The sequence below is a fragment of the Uranotaenia lowii genome, chromosome 2 (assembly GCF_029784155.1).
Source record: "Uranotaenia lowii strain MFRU-FL chromosome 2, ASM2978415v1, whole genome shotgun sequence".
NCBI lineage: Eukaryota > Metazoa > Arthropoda > Insecta > Diptera > Culicidae > Uranotaenia > Uranotaenia lowii.
Genome location: NC_073692.1, coordinates 62,344,812 through 62,362,439, shown reverse-complemented (window position 1 = coordinate 62,362,439; position 17,628 = coordinate 62,344,812). Strand labels below are relative to the sequence as shown.

Below are 17,628 nucleotides of genomic sequence, written 5' to 3'. Positions count from 1 at the left end.
CGTGCGCGCCCACGTGTCGAGTCTGTCTACGCCTCGGCCCCCATTCATCGTCGTCTGAGTCCGATGTCTCCTCATAATCTACTTCTCTCGAAGATCGATGAATCGGTAGTTTCTCGTAGCGACTCGCCACCCCTCTGACGCGTTCTGTTGAAGCTCTTGGTATGCGGTTTATCATCTCCCTCCCCTCCTCAATGTCACTCTCCTCATTTCCCTGCCTGTTCCTAGCTGACCTATGTTCCCTACGAATCGTAACATTCTCAAACCTATCTCTCTGCTCCAATTTGCCCCAGCCGTCATCGAACTCCTTCCGTCTGAACTGCTCACGTGGCTGTTCCCGCCTCGTACCCTCTGCGTTTTCTGGAGGAGCCTCTGGGCCTCGTTCAGGATGCTGCTGACTAAGTTTCATCCTCGATAACTGCTCTTCCAGTTCTGCGATGCGCTTCAGCATAGCCGTGGACGATTCAGCCTGGTTTGAGTCCATCGTTTGGATCGGTGCTTGGTTGAAAAATGGTTGCTGGACTAGACTGGTCATAGACCTTTTCCCTCTCGACGACATAAACGGAGTTTGTGGTGGTGGTGCTGCCCAAAAATTCGACGCTGATGGTGGAGAAACAACGTGAACCCCTTGTGCTAACCCCACAGAATCCCCTGTGGGGTGGGGAATGATGCGAGTCCTGGAGAAATACATCTGTCCTGATCCTCCATCATCGACCTGTCCGCCTCAACCTCTAGCTTTGGGAGATTTTTCTTGACCGCTCCACTAGACTGAGACTTGTTCAGAACCTCTCGAATTTCGTTAGCCAATTCCTTTATCATGTCCCTAGATTGTTGTTCTGGAGCCGAGCATCTTAGCGTTCGCAATAAATAGTGCTTCAAACGCGAGATGCATTTCTCGTCTGGACCATGCTCCAATTTTTTTCGAAGTTCACCTACTACACCCGCAATTCGGTCGAACTCTTGATCAATAGTGTATGGGGGAGGATAGTTTCTGTCTACATTACTATCTTCCAGAAACAGCTTCCCAAGTAATTTGATTTTCTTATCGCGATCCAACCTCGTCTCACCCGTTTTACCCCGCAAAATTAATTCATAATCCAACTCCTCGTTCGTTAGATGATCGACACGAGGGAATTTCGACGTCATTCTAACGGAAAAATTAATGCTTTAGTCCGAAATGTTATAAGGACCGATTCAGATAGGCTGACAATGAATGTGGTGTAAAACTCAAGAAAAGATCTTGGACTCACTTCATTAGAATGCCTAAATCACCCCAAGATTCCTAAAAAATATACGGTGAGAAGTCATTCATACCTGAGTTACTCATCATTGGGCCTCAGAACACTCTAAACCAACACGCTATCGGTCGTGGAACCAGGAAAGCCCAATTCAAATAGACGCACGTGGCGTCGGGCAAGGAATTCGTTACGCGAAAGTGACGAGACATCAAAATTCTTCTACCAAAAACATTTATTAGGAGGCATTAAGAATTGTATTTAAGACGTTTTAGTGTGATTACATCGATGTGTAGATTTATTCTTAATGGTAAGTTGATTTCAAATTGTGTCGTTCATAATGCATGTGTTATTATTCGTAGCGTGTGATGTACATCGAATAATCTTATTAGATCTATCTTCCTCTTACTCTAACATTTTCCTCCTATTCCAGTGCGTGCAAATGAAATCTATCTAGCTTGAACCGTTGGTGCTAACGGGCCATATCTTATCCGGCAGAAAAGCGTAACGCTGCCGGCACTCGAGTGAATAGAGTTGGGCTGTGTGGGCGTCTATAAATTCTGTAATGTATGCATACTTTATGCTCCACACAGCCTAAAATTCGTTTTAAGTTCGGATTTTAACAATTCCGGAAAATCATAATTTTAATTATGCGCAAATTCTAGATGGCGTCATTCATGGACGCTAAGAAAACCCCACGCTGCACCATATAGAGAGCACAGCGTGGTCGATGTCTCGCAGTACGCGCTGCAAAGCCCAAAGAGGGAAAAAAGAACAATGCAATGGTCATCGACTCACCAGAAGATGTCTTATTCTCGGCTCTACTTACAACTCCGGCTCTCGGCTGATCGAATGATGACGTAGCCGACCGGCGGCGATTCGCTCTCGATGATGATGATAAGCTGTGGTAGAGCGTGACGTAGACGGATGGCTAGCAGAACAAATGCTGCTTGCTGATGCTGCTACCCTGGTTGCAGGGCAGAATGTGATGTCGGTTGGATGGTGTGGACCGCGGCGTGGACGATAGCGTGGGTGGCGGCGATAGCTTTCGTCCCGTCGATTCTTCCGTTGATCATCGACAATATCGGTTGACGTATGGTGGAAGGCCTCGTTAGCTGTAGTTTAGGGCGAAAACTATGTTTGGCCATACGGCATAATGGTTAGCCCACGCACGGTTAATGTTCAAGCATATGCACGACTTTACCTGGATCAATTTTCGTGAAATCACGCACTGGTTAACTATGCCCTAATCTAACCAGCTTTATTGGCACTAGCTGGGAGAAAATAAACGAAATTAGCTTCGGAATTAAAATGTTCGCCACTTATGTTACCGTTCAAAAAACTCTAACTTTTTTAAAAGAATTCTAAACGCGATCAACTGACCTCCACTCGCGATAACTGCCGAGATCAAAGTGAACTGCAGCGTGTATCCTCAGTTCAGGGCCAATGACCTCGGACCTACGACCTCAGCGGAAGTACGTCATTTCCCGAGCATTCTTTAGAAATCTTCGGGAAATTTACGAATCTAACGAGCGGCGCGTTTTACATACTTTCTTTGGTCCTATCCGTCTCTTTCCAAAACTTTTCGAACAATTGTCGAAATCGACTGTAAAGAGAGCCATCCTGAGCCACAAATCGACCGACCAGTTGATCGGATTGAAAAAGGGATCGAAAAGAGAGTACATTAAGGCGGATCCAATATAGTTTGGTCGATTTCGAGAATTGGATCTTATGTTCTAAAATTTTCAAACGAGCGACTGCTACATCTTTACTATTTAAATAGCTGGATATCGTCAGCAAATAAGTGTAGTGCACATTAACTTACAACAATTCTAAGATCGTTGATACAGTGAGCGAAATAAGAATAGCACCACTATGTGTTTTGCTTGTTAAAATATGAATGATTGAAAATTGCGAAAATTTTCTTCCACAGATTGTACTGAATTGCTTAACGGATAAATCAAGCATAAGTTTACTTTTTTTGGACGTAGCAATTGGCGCCGAGGACTAATAATGTGAAAAAGGGGTGCGAAATAAGAATAGAACCACTTGAGTTTTTCCAACAAAAACTAGATTATTTTCAAAAATTTACTGTCTAAAAGTGCTTAATAATGCTTCTATGAGTTATTTGAATAGATAACTACATTTTAGGAGTTTTCCAGAATTCCAAAGGATTTCAAAGGTTTTAAAATGGGGGTTTTAAGAGATGCTCCTCTAGCGTTGAGGAATTAAATATTTGAGCTGTAATTCTTTATCAAATTACTAACTTTCGTCATTAAAATGACGTGAAATGTTGAAACAAACATTTGGGATTAATTTTTAATCAGAAAAAATAGGTTGGAAATCAAAAACTAAGATTTGGTTCAGTAAACCAAACTTTTTTAAAGTTTCAAGTCGTAGATGGCAGCACTATCTTGCAGTTAACACCAAATTTTGTCTCAATATTGATTTTCCAGGTTTATTTAGGCTCATATTCATCATTTTAGTTATTTTCCCATTACAGTTTTGTGGAAGTTCACGCTGCAGAAAGCTTTTCCGGATTTGCAAAAGAATCACCAGCACAAAAATGTACAACCGCCAAAATTCCTGCACATCTCAACTTCCAATTTAATTGCAAATCATACCAATAATACTGCTAGCCGTCTGATCCATCAAGCTGCCTGCATCCCAAAGTATAACTTTATTCTGATAATCGGTCCAAAAAATTCACTTTTAGTGGCCTTGATGCAATTATATATATTTTTTTTTTGGATTTAGTGATCTTAGAATTTCCAAAGCGTTCACACGGTACATATATTTATTTCTTGACCAAAATCGTCCAGCACTCCTTAATTAATCCCAGATATTCGAAAATGGGCATGAATTTGGTTTAATGGCAAAATAGTGCTGCCATCTATGACTTAAAACTAGAGAAATAGTGTTTGATTATTAAAAAACCTTAGTATTTTTGAATTTCAACCTGCTCTTTGGATTCAAACTTAGCCTCAAATGTATGTTTCATCATTTTGCATCATACTAATGAATGTTAATGAAGAAATCAAGCAGTTTTATAAAGTTCTATAGCTCAAATATCTAATTCCTTAACGCTAGAGGAGCTCTTAAAACCCCCATTTTAAAACCATTGAAAACCTTTGGAATTCTGGAAAACTCCTAAAATGCAGTTATCTATTCGAATAACTCGTAGAAGCATTATTATTCACTTTTACACAGTAAATTTTTAAAACTAATCTAGTTTTTGTTGGAAATACTCAAGTGGTTCTATTCTTATTTCGCACCCCTTTCCCACTTTTTTGGTCCTCAACGCCAATTGCTACGTCCAAAAAAAGTAAACTTATATATGATTAATCCGTTAAGCAATTCAGAACAATCTGTGGAAGAAAATTTTCGTAATTTTTAATCATTCATATTTTAACAAGCAAAACAAATAGTTTTGCTATTCGTATTTCGCTCACTGTATAGATTGTGAACAATATTGGCCCTCAAACGGATCCTTGTAGCACTCCAGAATTCACGGGAAAACATCTTGGAAATTCTTCGTTGCTGTAAATTGGTTGCCGTCTGTCCTCCACGTACGAAAGAATTAAGACAACGGCTAGTGGCTTGAATTTAAAATTTCTGTATATTTTTTTACATATTGTTCTGTGAGAAATTGTATCAAACGCTTTTGAACAATCGAGGAGAACTTAAACAAATTTACAACTTTCTTAAAATGATTTTGGTATATCATTACCTATTTTTGGCGTTGCTGTTTTAGTGGTATGACCTGTTTGATATCCAGATTGATGTTCTGTAATCAAATTGTTTGCATTTATATTTGTATTGATTTGTTTTTTTTTAACGATCGAATACTTTTTATAGAGCACATAAGAGGTTTATCGGATAAATATTTTATGATAAGTGGCAGAATTTGATTGATAAATTTATAAAAATTTCGTACAAAGCATTGAAAATCTCATATTCTTGATTGTAGTTGAATTCAAACCCTGATGAATTTGCACGATAATGCTCATAAGATCCAACATGGTCTACAGTAAAACTTCCATGAAACTTATCGTTGATTATATTTGGATGAAAATCATTTTCCGTACTAGATTTACGCTTTCCTAAGCCAATATTCTGAAGCATACTCCCAAACTCTTTCTGTGTCATATGTTGACTAAATTTACTATTGTAGTAGTCGTATTTAGCTTTCAATATTTTCTTGTTTGCTGGATTTCCCCTCGATTTCTAGCGCCCTTTGATGACACCGGCGATGCAGTTCCTCATTTGAGATCCAGTTGCCAGGCCACCAAGCGCGGATGATATATATAATATGATATATATAATACTTGCAGTTTTTGCGTCGTTACCGCATATTGCACCAAGTTTCGTACCCGTTGAATGGTTGAAAATTATTTGATTGGGCAAAATCAGCTCTACAAACATGTACTCAAATATATAAGAATGTCTAAGGATAAAATTTGCTTAAATAAGTTTGCACTTGTTATCAGGGATGCCAACTGTTTTTCAGAAATGTCTGGAAAAGTCTGGATGGCGAACTTTAGAGGTGACGACTTTTTTTTTGGTCGCCAGATTGCAATATTTATTGAAGTGTAGGAAATAATACTTATTACTTGATAATAATCATACATTCTATACACTATTAATGCCTGAAGTGGTGGTGTCGGTACTACTTCGTTCTATGCTTATCTTCCTATTTTACAACCTTCTTCGTGCCATTCCTCACTTTTCAATTACTAATTCTAATCATTTCCTGCCATTTTGCAACGAAAATTGTGGATTTTGATTGTTTTTTCAAAAAATTTATGTCCAAACTCAAAAGTCTGGAAACGTCTGGAGGAAATGAAAGTCTGGATGTCTGGAAACCTAAAAAAATGTCTGACAAAAGTCCAAAAAGTCTGGAAGATCCAGACAAAATCTGGAAGGTTCACATCACTGCTTGTAACGTTTTCTAACATAGAGAAGTTTTACCTACTGTATCACTCCAAAATGTAGAGTAATTATCTGTAGTAATTAAACTTGTATCCTTGGCATGGTTAAGCAAAGTTGCGCACACTCCTGCAACATCGACAATGCCTTAGTAGAGTTTAGTTTAATTAGGAAGCTTTTGGGAAGTTTCGGGAACTGCCGTACATTTTCTCCTAGCTAGGCAAAACGTCAGAAATTTACTTCGCATCGCGGATTTATAGGCTTCATTTTTCCCACATCAGTAAAAGTGAGCATTTGTAGAGCAGTTGATTTTTAGGGGATTCTTACGACTGGAACGAAAACGGAGGGCTAGAATTTCTTGTCCCATGATCTAATATGGCAAACCAAGGATAGGACTCTCCAAGAAATTCAATTTAATTTCAAGATCCTCTGAAGGAAATGACATTTCTTATGGGGACTCATTATAATTTATAGATTTATTAGCTGCTCATCATCATATGTTGCTCATCTTTCATTCTTGATTCGACTTAGTCAAAAAACTATCGATCGGAATCGCGAGGCTTTGAACTGGTTTGGTTTCCAATGCAAGTCGCGTCATTTGCCTAGTAGGGGTAGGAGTAGGAAATTTGCTAATTTCGCATATTTTTTTGACACTTTGCCGATTCAGCAGGCAGTCCGATTGCTTATGCTGATTTTTTTCTCTCTACTGAATTAAACATTGACGATTGTCCCAGACTAATGTCAATGTCAAAACCCAGCGTGTTGATGAAAGGATGCGCATTTTTTTCTGTTTTGGATAAACCTATGAGGTTTGGGTTGAAAAACTGCAAAATTCTTGCAAACTTGCTGACCAGAAGCAACTTTCGTGGAACCTGAGCGATATGAGAATTATGTGAGGCGAGCTTTTTTTAAACGGCTCAATTCTATGGAGCTCAAGTTTGTTTTCGTTGTGCAGGTTGTTTGTTTTCTCGAACGGTCGAAAAAAAACCTCTCCCCCAGATATGTGAAGGTTGAGATGGACTTGAAACTTTTTTTTTCACTCTGTGTTGAGAAAAGTGTCACTTACCTGCCATAAACAGCATTGGCTACACATTATGCGGTATTAGCGTTTTCCAACGTGTTTTTCCTAAGCTCATCGTTTTGTCAAATAGACCTTTACTTCGAGACACAAATCATCAATTGATTGGGAAAACGTTGCATTGTGAGGTTATGAATAATTCATGCCGTCAAATTAGTTTCGTTGTAAAGCTCATTAAAATGATCACTCCAGTCAATAGTAACTACACGCATGATAAGTAAATATGTATTTTGGTGTAGGGTGTGTGTAGCTTTAAATAGTTGAATCAAATTGACCCATAAATGGTTCTACTGAAGGTAAGATGTTTCGAAATGTGTACACAACAATGGCAAACATTGTTTATTTCAACTAAATTTGAAGATCCAGGAAGGAATTCTCATTTCAGGTAAAGACTTTGTAGCTTTAGCGCAAATAAATGAAATTTAACTGCTGAATTTGAAGCTGGGTAACACAAAAAATACGTTTAAAAAGTTTTTTTTTTGTTTCGATTATAGTCGTTTTAACATCTTTATGTCATTTGCGACTTATATCAACGATGAAGTTGGCGGACAAGTCATTGAAAAACTTATCCGGTACAACTGTGATCGATGTTTACTCTTGGGCTCGAACTCACGGACATCGGCTCAGAAAGCAACTGACTTGCCAACTGAGCTATATCACAAGCCCCTAGTTTAAAAAGTTACAAAAAAAACGCAAATAACTCGACATCGTTAAAAATATGACAAAAAAACCCCAGGTAAATGACAAAATGAAGAAAAATGACCAAACGAAAAAAAATACAGAAATGGCAGAAATGACAAAAATGGCAATAATTACAAAAAATTACAAAAATAACAAAAATGATAAGAAAGCAAAAAATGAAAAAAAAATCAAAACTTAAAAAAAATCATAGTTTACAAAAAACGGACATGAAAAATGACATAAATGACATAAATTACATAAATGACATAAATGAAATAAATGACAAAAATGGCAAAAATGATAAAACAAAATATGACAAAAATAACAAAAAAAAACAAAAAAGAAAAAAAAAGACAACAATGGCAAAAATGACAAAAATTACAAAAACGACAAAAATGACAAAAATGAAAAAAAATGACAAAAACGACTTAAAAGACTAAAAATCCAAAATGAAAAAGTAACAAAAATGGCATAAATGACATAACTGACATAAATGACATAGATGAAATAAATGAAATAAATAAAACAAATAACATAAATGACAAAATTGACAAAAATGACAAAGATGACAAAAATGACAAAACAAAATATGACAAAAAAGACAAAAATGACAAAAAGGACAAAAATGATCAAAATGACAAAAATGACAAAAATGTTATAAATTACAAATATGACATAAATGACAAAATTGGCAAAAATGACAAAGATGACAAAAAAAACAAAACAATACAAAAATACAAAAATGACAAAAATGACAAAAATGACAAAAATGACAGAAATGACAAAAATGACAAAAATGACAAAAACGACACAAATGACACAAATGACAAAAATGACAAAAGTGACAAAAATTACAAAATATCAAAAATAACAAAATAACAAAAATGACAAAAATCACAAAAAATACAAAAATGACAAAAATGACAAAATAGGAAAAAAATGATAAATATAACAAAATGACCAAAAATGACAAAAAATGACAAAAAGGACAAAAATGACAAAAATGACAAAAATGACAAAAATTACAAAAATTACAAAAATTACAAAAATTACAAAAATTACAAAAATTACAAAAATGACAAAAATGACAAAAATGACAAAAATGACAAAAATGACAAAAATGACAAAAATGACAAAAATGACAAAAATGACAAAAATGACAAAAATGACAAAAATGACAAAAATGACAAAAATGACAAAAATGACAAAAATGACAAAAATGATAAAAATGACAAAAATGACAAAAATGACAAAAATGACAAAAATGACAAAAATGACAAAAATGACAAAAATGACAAAAATGACAAAAATGACAAAAATGACAAAAATGACAAAAATGACAAAAATGACAAAAATGACAAAAATGACAAAAATGACAAAAATGACAAAAATGACAAAAATGACAAAAATGACAAAAATGACAAAAATGACAAAAATGACAAAAATGACAAAAATGACAAAAATGACAAAAATGACAAAAATGACAAAAATGACAAAAATGACAAAAATGACAAAAATGACAAAAATGACAAAAATGACAAAAATGACAAAAATGACAAAAATGACAAAAATGACAAAAATGACCAAAATGACATAAATGACAAAAATGACAAAAATGACAAAAATGACAAAAATGACAAAAATGACAAAAATGACAAAAATGACAAAAATGACAAAAATGACAAAAATGACAAAAATGACAAAAATGACAAAAATGACAAAAATGACAAAAATGGCAAAAATGGCAAAAATGACAAAAATGACAAAAATGACAAAAATGACAAAAATGACAAAAATGACAAAAATGACAAAAATGACAAAAATGACAAAAATGACAAAAATGACAAAAATGACAAAAATGACAAAAATGACAAAAATGACAAAAATGACAAAAATGACAAAAATGACAAAAATGACAAAAATGACAAAAATGACAAAAATGACAAAAATGACAAAAATGACAAAAATGACAAAAATGACAAAAATGACAAAAATGACAAAAATGACAAAAATGACAAAAATGACAAAAACGACAAAAATGGCAAAAATTACAAAAATTACAAAAATGACAGTAATGACAATAATGACAAAAATGACAAAAATGACAAAAATGACAAAAATGACAAAAATGACAAAAATGACAAAAATGACAAAAATGACAAAAATGACAAAAATGACAAAAATGACAAAAATGACAAAAATGACAAAAATGACAAAAATGACAAAAATGACAAAAATGACAAAAATGACAAAAATGACAAAAATGACAAAAATGACAAAAATGACAAAAATGACAAAAATGACAAAAATGACAAAAATGACAAAAATGACAAAAATGACAAAAATGACAAAAATGACAAAAATGACAAAAATGGCGAAGATGGCGAAGATGACAAAATGACAAAATGACAAAAATGACAAAAATGACAAAAATGACAAAATGACAAAATGACAAAAATGACAAAAATGACAAAAATGACAAAAATGACAAAAATGACAAAAATGACAAAAATGACAAAAATGACAAAAATGACAAAAATGACAAAAATGACAAAAATGACAAAAATGACAAAAATGACAAAAATGACAAAAATGACAAAAATGACAAAAATGACAAAAATGACAAAAATGACAAAAATGACAAAAATGACAAAAATGACAAAAATGACAAAAATGACAAAAATGACAAAAACGACAAAAATGACAAAAATGACAAAAATGACAAAAATGACAAAAATGACAAAAATGACAAAAATGACAAAAATGACAAAAATGACAAAAATGACAAAAATGACAAAAATGACAAAAATTACCAATACGACAAAAATGACAAAAATTACAAAAATTACAATAATGACAATAATGACAAAAATGACAAAAATGACAAAAATGACAAAAATGACAAAAATGACAAAAATGACAAAAATGACAAAAATGACAAAAATGACAAAAATGACAAAAATGACAAAAATGACAAAAATGACAAAAATGACAAAAATGACAAAAATGACAAAAATGACAAAAATGACAAAAATGACAAAAATGACAAAAATGACAAAAATGACAAAAATGACAAAAATGACAAAAATGACAAAAATGACAAAAATGACAAAAATGACAAAAATGACAAAAATGACAAAAATGACAAAAATGACAAAAATGACAAAAATGACAAAAATGACAAAAATGACAAAAATGACAAAAATGACAAAAATGACAAAAATGACAAAAATGACAAAAATGACAAAAATGACAAAAATGACAAAAATGACAAAAATGACAAAAATGACAAAAATGACAAAAATGACAAAAATGACAAAAATGACAAAAATGACAAAAATGACAAAAATGACAAAAATGACAAAAATGACAAAAATGACAAAAATGACAAAAATGACAAAAATGACAAAAATGACAAAAATGACAAAAATGACAAAAATGACCAAAATGACAAAAATGACAAAAATGACAAAAATGACAAAAATGACAAAAATGACAAAAATGACAAAAATGACAAAAATGACAAAAATGACAAAAATGACAAAAATGACAAAAATGACAAAAATGACAAAAATGACAAAAATGACAAAAATGACAAAAATGACAAAAATGACAAAAATGACAAAAATGACAAAAATGACAAAAATGACAAAAATGACAAAAATGACAAAAATGACAAAAATGACAAAAATGACAAAAATGACAAAAATGACAAAAATGACAAAAATGACAAAAATGACAAAAATGACAAAAATGACAAAAATGACAAAAATGACAAAAATGACAAAAATGACAAAAATGACAAAAATGACAAAAATGACAAAAATGACAAAAAGACAAAAAAGACAAAAATGACAAAAAAGACAATAAAGACAAAAAAGACAAAAAAGACAATAAAGACAAAAAAGACAAAAAAGACAAAAAAGACAAAAAAGACAAAAAAGACAAAAAAGACAAAAAAGACAAAAAAGACAAAAAAGACAAAAAAGACAAAAAAGACAAAAAAGACAAAAAAGACAAAAAAGACAAAAAAGACAAAAAAGACAAAAAAGACAAAAAAGACAAAAAAGACAAAAAAGACAAAAAAGACAAAAAAGACAAAAAAGACAAAAAAGACAAAAAAGACAAAAAAGACAAAAAAGACAAAATAGACAAAAAAGACAAAAAAGACAAAAAAGACAAAAAAGACAAAAAAGACAAAAAAGACAAAAAAGACAAAAAAGACAAAAAAGACAAAAAAGACAAAAAAGACAAAAAAGACAAAAAATACAAAAATTACAAAAATTACAAAAAATTACTTAAAATGACAAAAATGCCAAAAATTACAAAAATTACAAAAATTACAAAAACGACAAAAATGACAAAAAATACCGCAAAAAATAACATAAATTTATTAAAAGAAAATCAAAAATTACAAAACGACAAAAAAAAATGGACAAAATGGCAAAAATGACAAAAATGACAAAAATTGCAAAAATGACAAAAATGACAAAAATGACAAAAATGACAAAATGGACAAAAATGACAAAAATGACAAAAAAGGTAAGAATGATAAAAAAGACAAAATGATAAAAATGACAAGATGACAAAAATGAAAAAAAAATGATGAAAATGATAAAAATAATAACAATGATTAAAATGACAAAAATAATAAAAAAATAAATGATTTTAATGACAAAAATTATAAAATTCACAAAAACGACAAAAATGATCATTTAAATGATGATGAAAAATGATAATAATGATAAAAATGATAAAAATGAAAATAGGGTAAGAACACTATATATTGACCACATCTTTGGGATTCAACACATTTGTGGCCAATAAATAATAACGAAAGGTTTTTCTGATAAAATTTTGATAGCGTAGCTTAAGCTTATTTCTCTGCTTCGAATCGATATATTTTTTTCGTGGAAATATGTTTTAAAATTATTATTTAAGCCTTTTTATTCAAAATTTCTTTTGTCCCAATGATTAAACACAATGATTCAAATATTGAACAGGCAATGTTCTAATTATTGAACACGTAAATATTGAATATCATTGCATGTTTTAAGGGTATTTCGCTTGATAGTATCCCTTGCAGGGGCGATTTTGGTTGAGCTAGCAACCAAGAAACAGTTTGTTTATATTTCCAAACACCAATCGATGTTTGTTCAATAACTGGTACATGCATTTCTTTACGAAACGAGTACTGCCAGATTGAACGTTCAATAATTGAAACATTGGCGTTTTCTGTGATTCAATGATTGAACACTTTAATTTGTTAAATTTTAAGAAAATAACGATAATAAAGGCTGCCACTCTTCCAGAAATCATTCAAAAAGACTTAGTTTAAAACACTCATATCATTATGTTAGACGTTTATTTGTCTTTTATTCAATTTTTCCCCCAATAAAAAATAGGCTGTTTTCTTCATCCAGTCGAAAAACCAAGCCAAAATTTGAACACATATTCAAGTTTCGGGGACTGTGGCTTTAAGAGTCCGAGATTCTTGATAAAAATTTGAACATAGGTATAAAATGCTTCAACAGTAGCACAACGATATTTGATTCATTTTTCTACTGTATATTATTGTTTTAATCGGTTAATGTTTTACTTGTGTTCAATATTTGGTACCTGTTCAACAACTAGTGCTTCTACCCTATTACAAAAGAGACAAAAATTACAAAAAATACAAAAATTGCAAAAATGATAAATATGACAAAAATTACAAAAATTACAAATGGCGAAAATGACAAAAACGAAAAAATGAAAAGAAATAAAAGAATTACCAAATACCAAAAAATGTAAAAATTCCAAAAAAATTACAAAAATTACAAAAATGAAAAAAGTGATAGGTATATGACAGCAAAATTACACAAGAATTTAACTCAAATTACCAAAACATGATATAAAAAGAGCTAAAACAATGATAAAAAATTTCAAAAAAGAAACAAAATTTGACAATAATATTATAAATGACAATAATGATTTAATTTTGTAAATTTTCATGCCAGCTTAAATAAGATCAAATATTTGTCATCATTTTGGCTCATAATTTTTTTCTCTTTTTTCCTGGGATGATATCCAATAGTAATAACAATTTTTCAAGCTCGATCCTAGAAAATAAAAGATACAGGCAGTGACAAAAGTTAGTAATCAAAAACAATTTCCACCATAATTTTGCTTATTTGCCCTATTAAGATAAATTTACGAAAAAAAAATAATCTGACTGAGTCCATTCCATTTCTCATCTCCAAATTGAAAGGGACGAAAGTAAGTAACTGTATGAGAAAAAGAGATAAATTCATCAAATTTTAGAGGGAAACAATTCAAAACATGTTACACAAATTGCCTAATAACTTCAAAACAGAAACATATTTGGTAATCCGTTTTCCACAAAAGATGTGCATGATTATTATCTAAAAGATTGCCTAACAACTATTTGTGATAAAGTATCACCCTGAAAATATATAACGAAAAAAACTGTTTTTGTAGGACCATCTTATGAAAACAAATTGTCATAAAACTTTTATTTCAAGTGACAGATTTTGGATTTCTTCGACAAAGTTTCATGTATTATTAAGTTCTACAGTATTGTAGAACAATATAGTCCACTATCTTTTCACAGTTAGAAAATAATTTCCATATCTCAGAAACTTTAGAAACCACCCTAAAATTAATTCTTTCAAAATGACCGCCTTTAGTTGCTATATAAGTTTGCCTAATCTAATATATTAAATGCATTAAACTTAGAGGAAAGACGCAATTAATTGTTTAACGCTAAATTTCCTTTCTAGACCACTGTGAAGTGTAGGATTTCTTTTATGAATTGTTTTTATCTTATGAAACTTTCTTCAGGGATTGATCTCGAATAAGTTGGAAAAATTGGATTGGACAAAACAGTAACATCTGTTGGACGAAATTTTCAGAATTGATTGATGAAAAAATAATTAAAATCACGAGATACGAATACTATCCCGACAACTAAATTATTATCGTACTGACTGAAAATCAAAACTATAAATTTCAATAAAAAAAACTGAGAAATATAGAGCTTACCCAGCGAAAGTAAAACATCATATTTTAAATTAATTTAAATATCACTGTTCCTCATCCTTTTCGGGTGTCAACAAATCGCAGCGGCTAAATCCTTATCAACGAACGATCAAAAAGGCTAAAGGAAAAAGAATCGTCACACCTGACGAGAAATGATCTCTTTTGTGGTTGCATGCATATTCAGAGGAAATTAAATTGTAGTTACCTACCCAAGTAATACCTAAAAACACTTACTGCATGCGTGCTCTTGCACTTGAAAAATGACCAATGATCATCCACCGATGTGTAGTTAAGTTCCGTTCCGGGTGGGTGATTTTCGCGAAGGTTAGTTCAATTACCACAACCAAAACACAAGTTGTATATGATTTTCGCAGGGATTTTCTTTCTGTGAAGATAACTTAAAACTGTGTTTTTTTGTTTAAAATTTTATCATACATTATTACTATCTATTTGTTTAGATAAGACCTCTTTTCTTCACTTGTCGGGCAAACCGATGCTGCCGGCAGTTTTCAATCAGTTATAAAACGGGGCGGGTGTTTCTAATTATTGGTGTCATTTTGATAATGTAATAATAATAATAGTAATAATTCCTACTAAGATAATCAGTTTTTATTTGTTGTCTCCTAGGCTGGAGTTGTTTGCCTCGGCAAAAACTCAACTCGTTCGGTTGTTTTGTTGTTCGGTTCGATTCGATTGATTTTTTTTCTCACTAACAGATAATAAATGTATAAAACTACATTCAATTAGGTAAGAAAACTCTTTTGTTTTTTTTTTTTACTCTGGTAAGAATTCATTTATCAGTTACAACTTTTTTTCAGTACATTTGAATTCGGTTTAACAGTAAATTGCGTAATCCTAGGTAAAATAATGTAGCTCTAGCTAAGTAGAAAAAATAATACATATTAATAGATTCGATTCGATACATATGCAAAAATAATTGATACTTGTTACTTCCAATAAATGCTTCAAAATATTTGATTGCTTTTCATTTCATCAAAATTTGTAGTTTTCTTTAACTGTATGTTTCAAAATAGTTGTTTGCTAAATAAGGGGTACGAATCCACGATTTGTTCTACAAATTATAGTTCGATAGTTTTATTGAGCAATGCCCTTCGGCGATCAAAATTTAGACGGTAAAATTTGGTGCTATTTGAAACCGATCCTGCTGTCGTCATTCAACGATTGCGAAGGGGGGAAAACTAACCTTCTCAAAAATAGTTAAGAGAGCAACTGATGATTACTTAAAAGCTAGCATGTAGTGTTCGTTTCAATAAATATGAATAATTTGTTTCGTTTCTTTAGCTTTTTCTTAGCTCGATCCTGGTGTTGAATCGCTATATATGTAGGTGAGTTTAGTGAACTTTTGTTTCAACTTGTAAATAACAAAATAAGAGAGAGAGAGCTTTCTTGGAATATCTGAATATTCTTTTTTGCTTTTGGGTAAAAACTGGGATACTTTTCAACGAAACATATAAACCCGTTTTCCTCTAGTTTTCGTAATCAGGAATTATTGATTTTGTTCTATCTACAAAGGAAAATATTTGTCGGTGTGTGTTCTTCTTTTTCTGTAAATGCATAACACACCAAAAATTTAAGAGCAATATTTTTAAAAAATCATTAAAGTATAAGCCGTTTCTGGAATGATGAATTGGTAGCCTTTGTTTCGATAAAAAAAAATTTTCGACATGCTGCAATACTACAGCACAAATCCGGCATATCTTTCAAAGTGGCACAGTCCGTTATAGGGATGTGACCATCGGAGGTGAACTGGTGGAGCTCGTCGTTCCAACAACCGTCTCCTCGTCCTGATTGCTTTCTTCTACAACGATCGCACCACGTTCGGTACTGACGGCACTGATTGGACCGAATGCAGCCCCGGAAGAAGCTCCATCATCGCCTAGCAATTCCACGGCAATCGCTGCCAGGGGTTTCAATGTGGAAACTGCTGCCGGTGGACTGGTTGTTCCGGTAGCCTTCCGTATAACTTCACTCTTTTCGCTATTGCTAATTTTATTGCTACTCAAAGATTTAGAGCTACCACTAATACTGCTAATGCCGGCCGAGCTTCCGCTTCCTTCCAGGCCGCTTCCAGCTCCAATGACGGAACCCACCAGTCCAGCACCTTCGGCCACACTATTGATCCGGCTGATACTGCCGCCTCCGGCTCCACCCACGCTAACGTACTGGTAGATAAAGTTGCGATCGTAGCTGCGAACCATTTTGTACGATTTACCCAACAGGAACCGGGTGATGTTCTGCACATACTCGTCCACGTCGATGATGAATTCGTCTTCCTCGTAGTAATGGACCAGATGGATCGAGATCACCTTTACGTGCACCTTATCGAAGGGAATGGTTTGGAGGATCTGAAAATGAAGAGAAAAAAAACGCAACGAAGTGCACACTTGGATTAGTACCGGGCAAATACAACAAAGAAACCGCCTTCGCAAAATTGCCACGAATGTGGCTTGGACGGTTTTATTTTATGAGTGCAATTTTACTAAAAATTGAACCAATTTTATTGATTAGTTTTTCCAAGGTCAACACCATGAAGAGCTTCATGAAGATCAAGATCGCACCAAAACAATTTATAGATTGATTTTTTCGCTAATGTTCCTTTGGAGAAGGCTTAGTTTATACCTTCATATGTTTTTATGATGCGCAAAT

General features: G+C 32.6%; 1 protein-coding gene across 2 annotated transcripts in view; it reads right to left on the bottom strand.

The window, feature by feature from the left end:
- Window positions 1-15,794: 15,794 nt before the first annotated feature.
- The window catches only part of LOC129748101 (protein Star), a 103,230-nt gene continuing 101,396 nt past the window's right edge, over window positions 15,795-17,628 (bottom strand). For both annotated transcript variants that reach the window (XM_055742578.1, XM_055742577.1), the window contains exon 5: window positions 15,795-17,327. In XM_055742578.1, coding sequence (XP_055598553.1) covers window positions 16,701-17,327 — 627 coding nt within the window. In that variant the 3' untranslated portion in view covers window positions 15,795-16,700. The remainder of the gene's footprint in view (window positions 17,328-17,628) is intronic.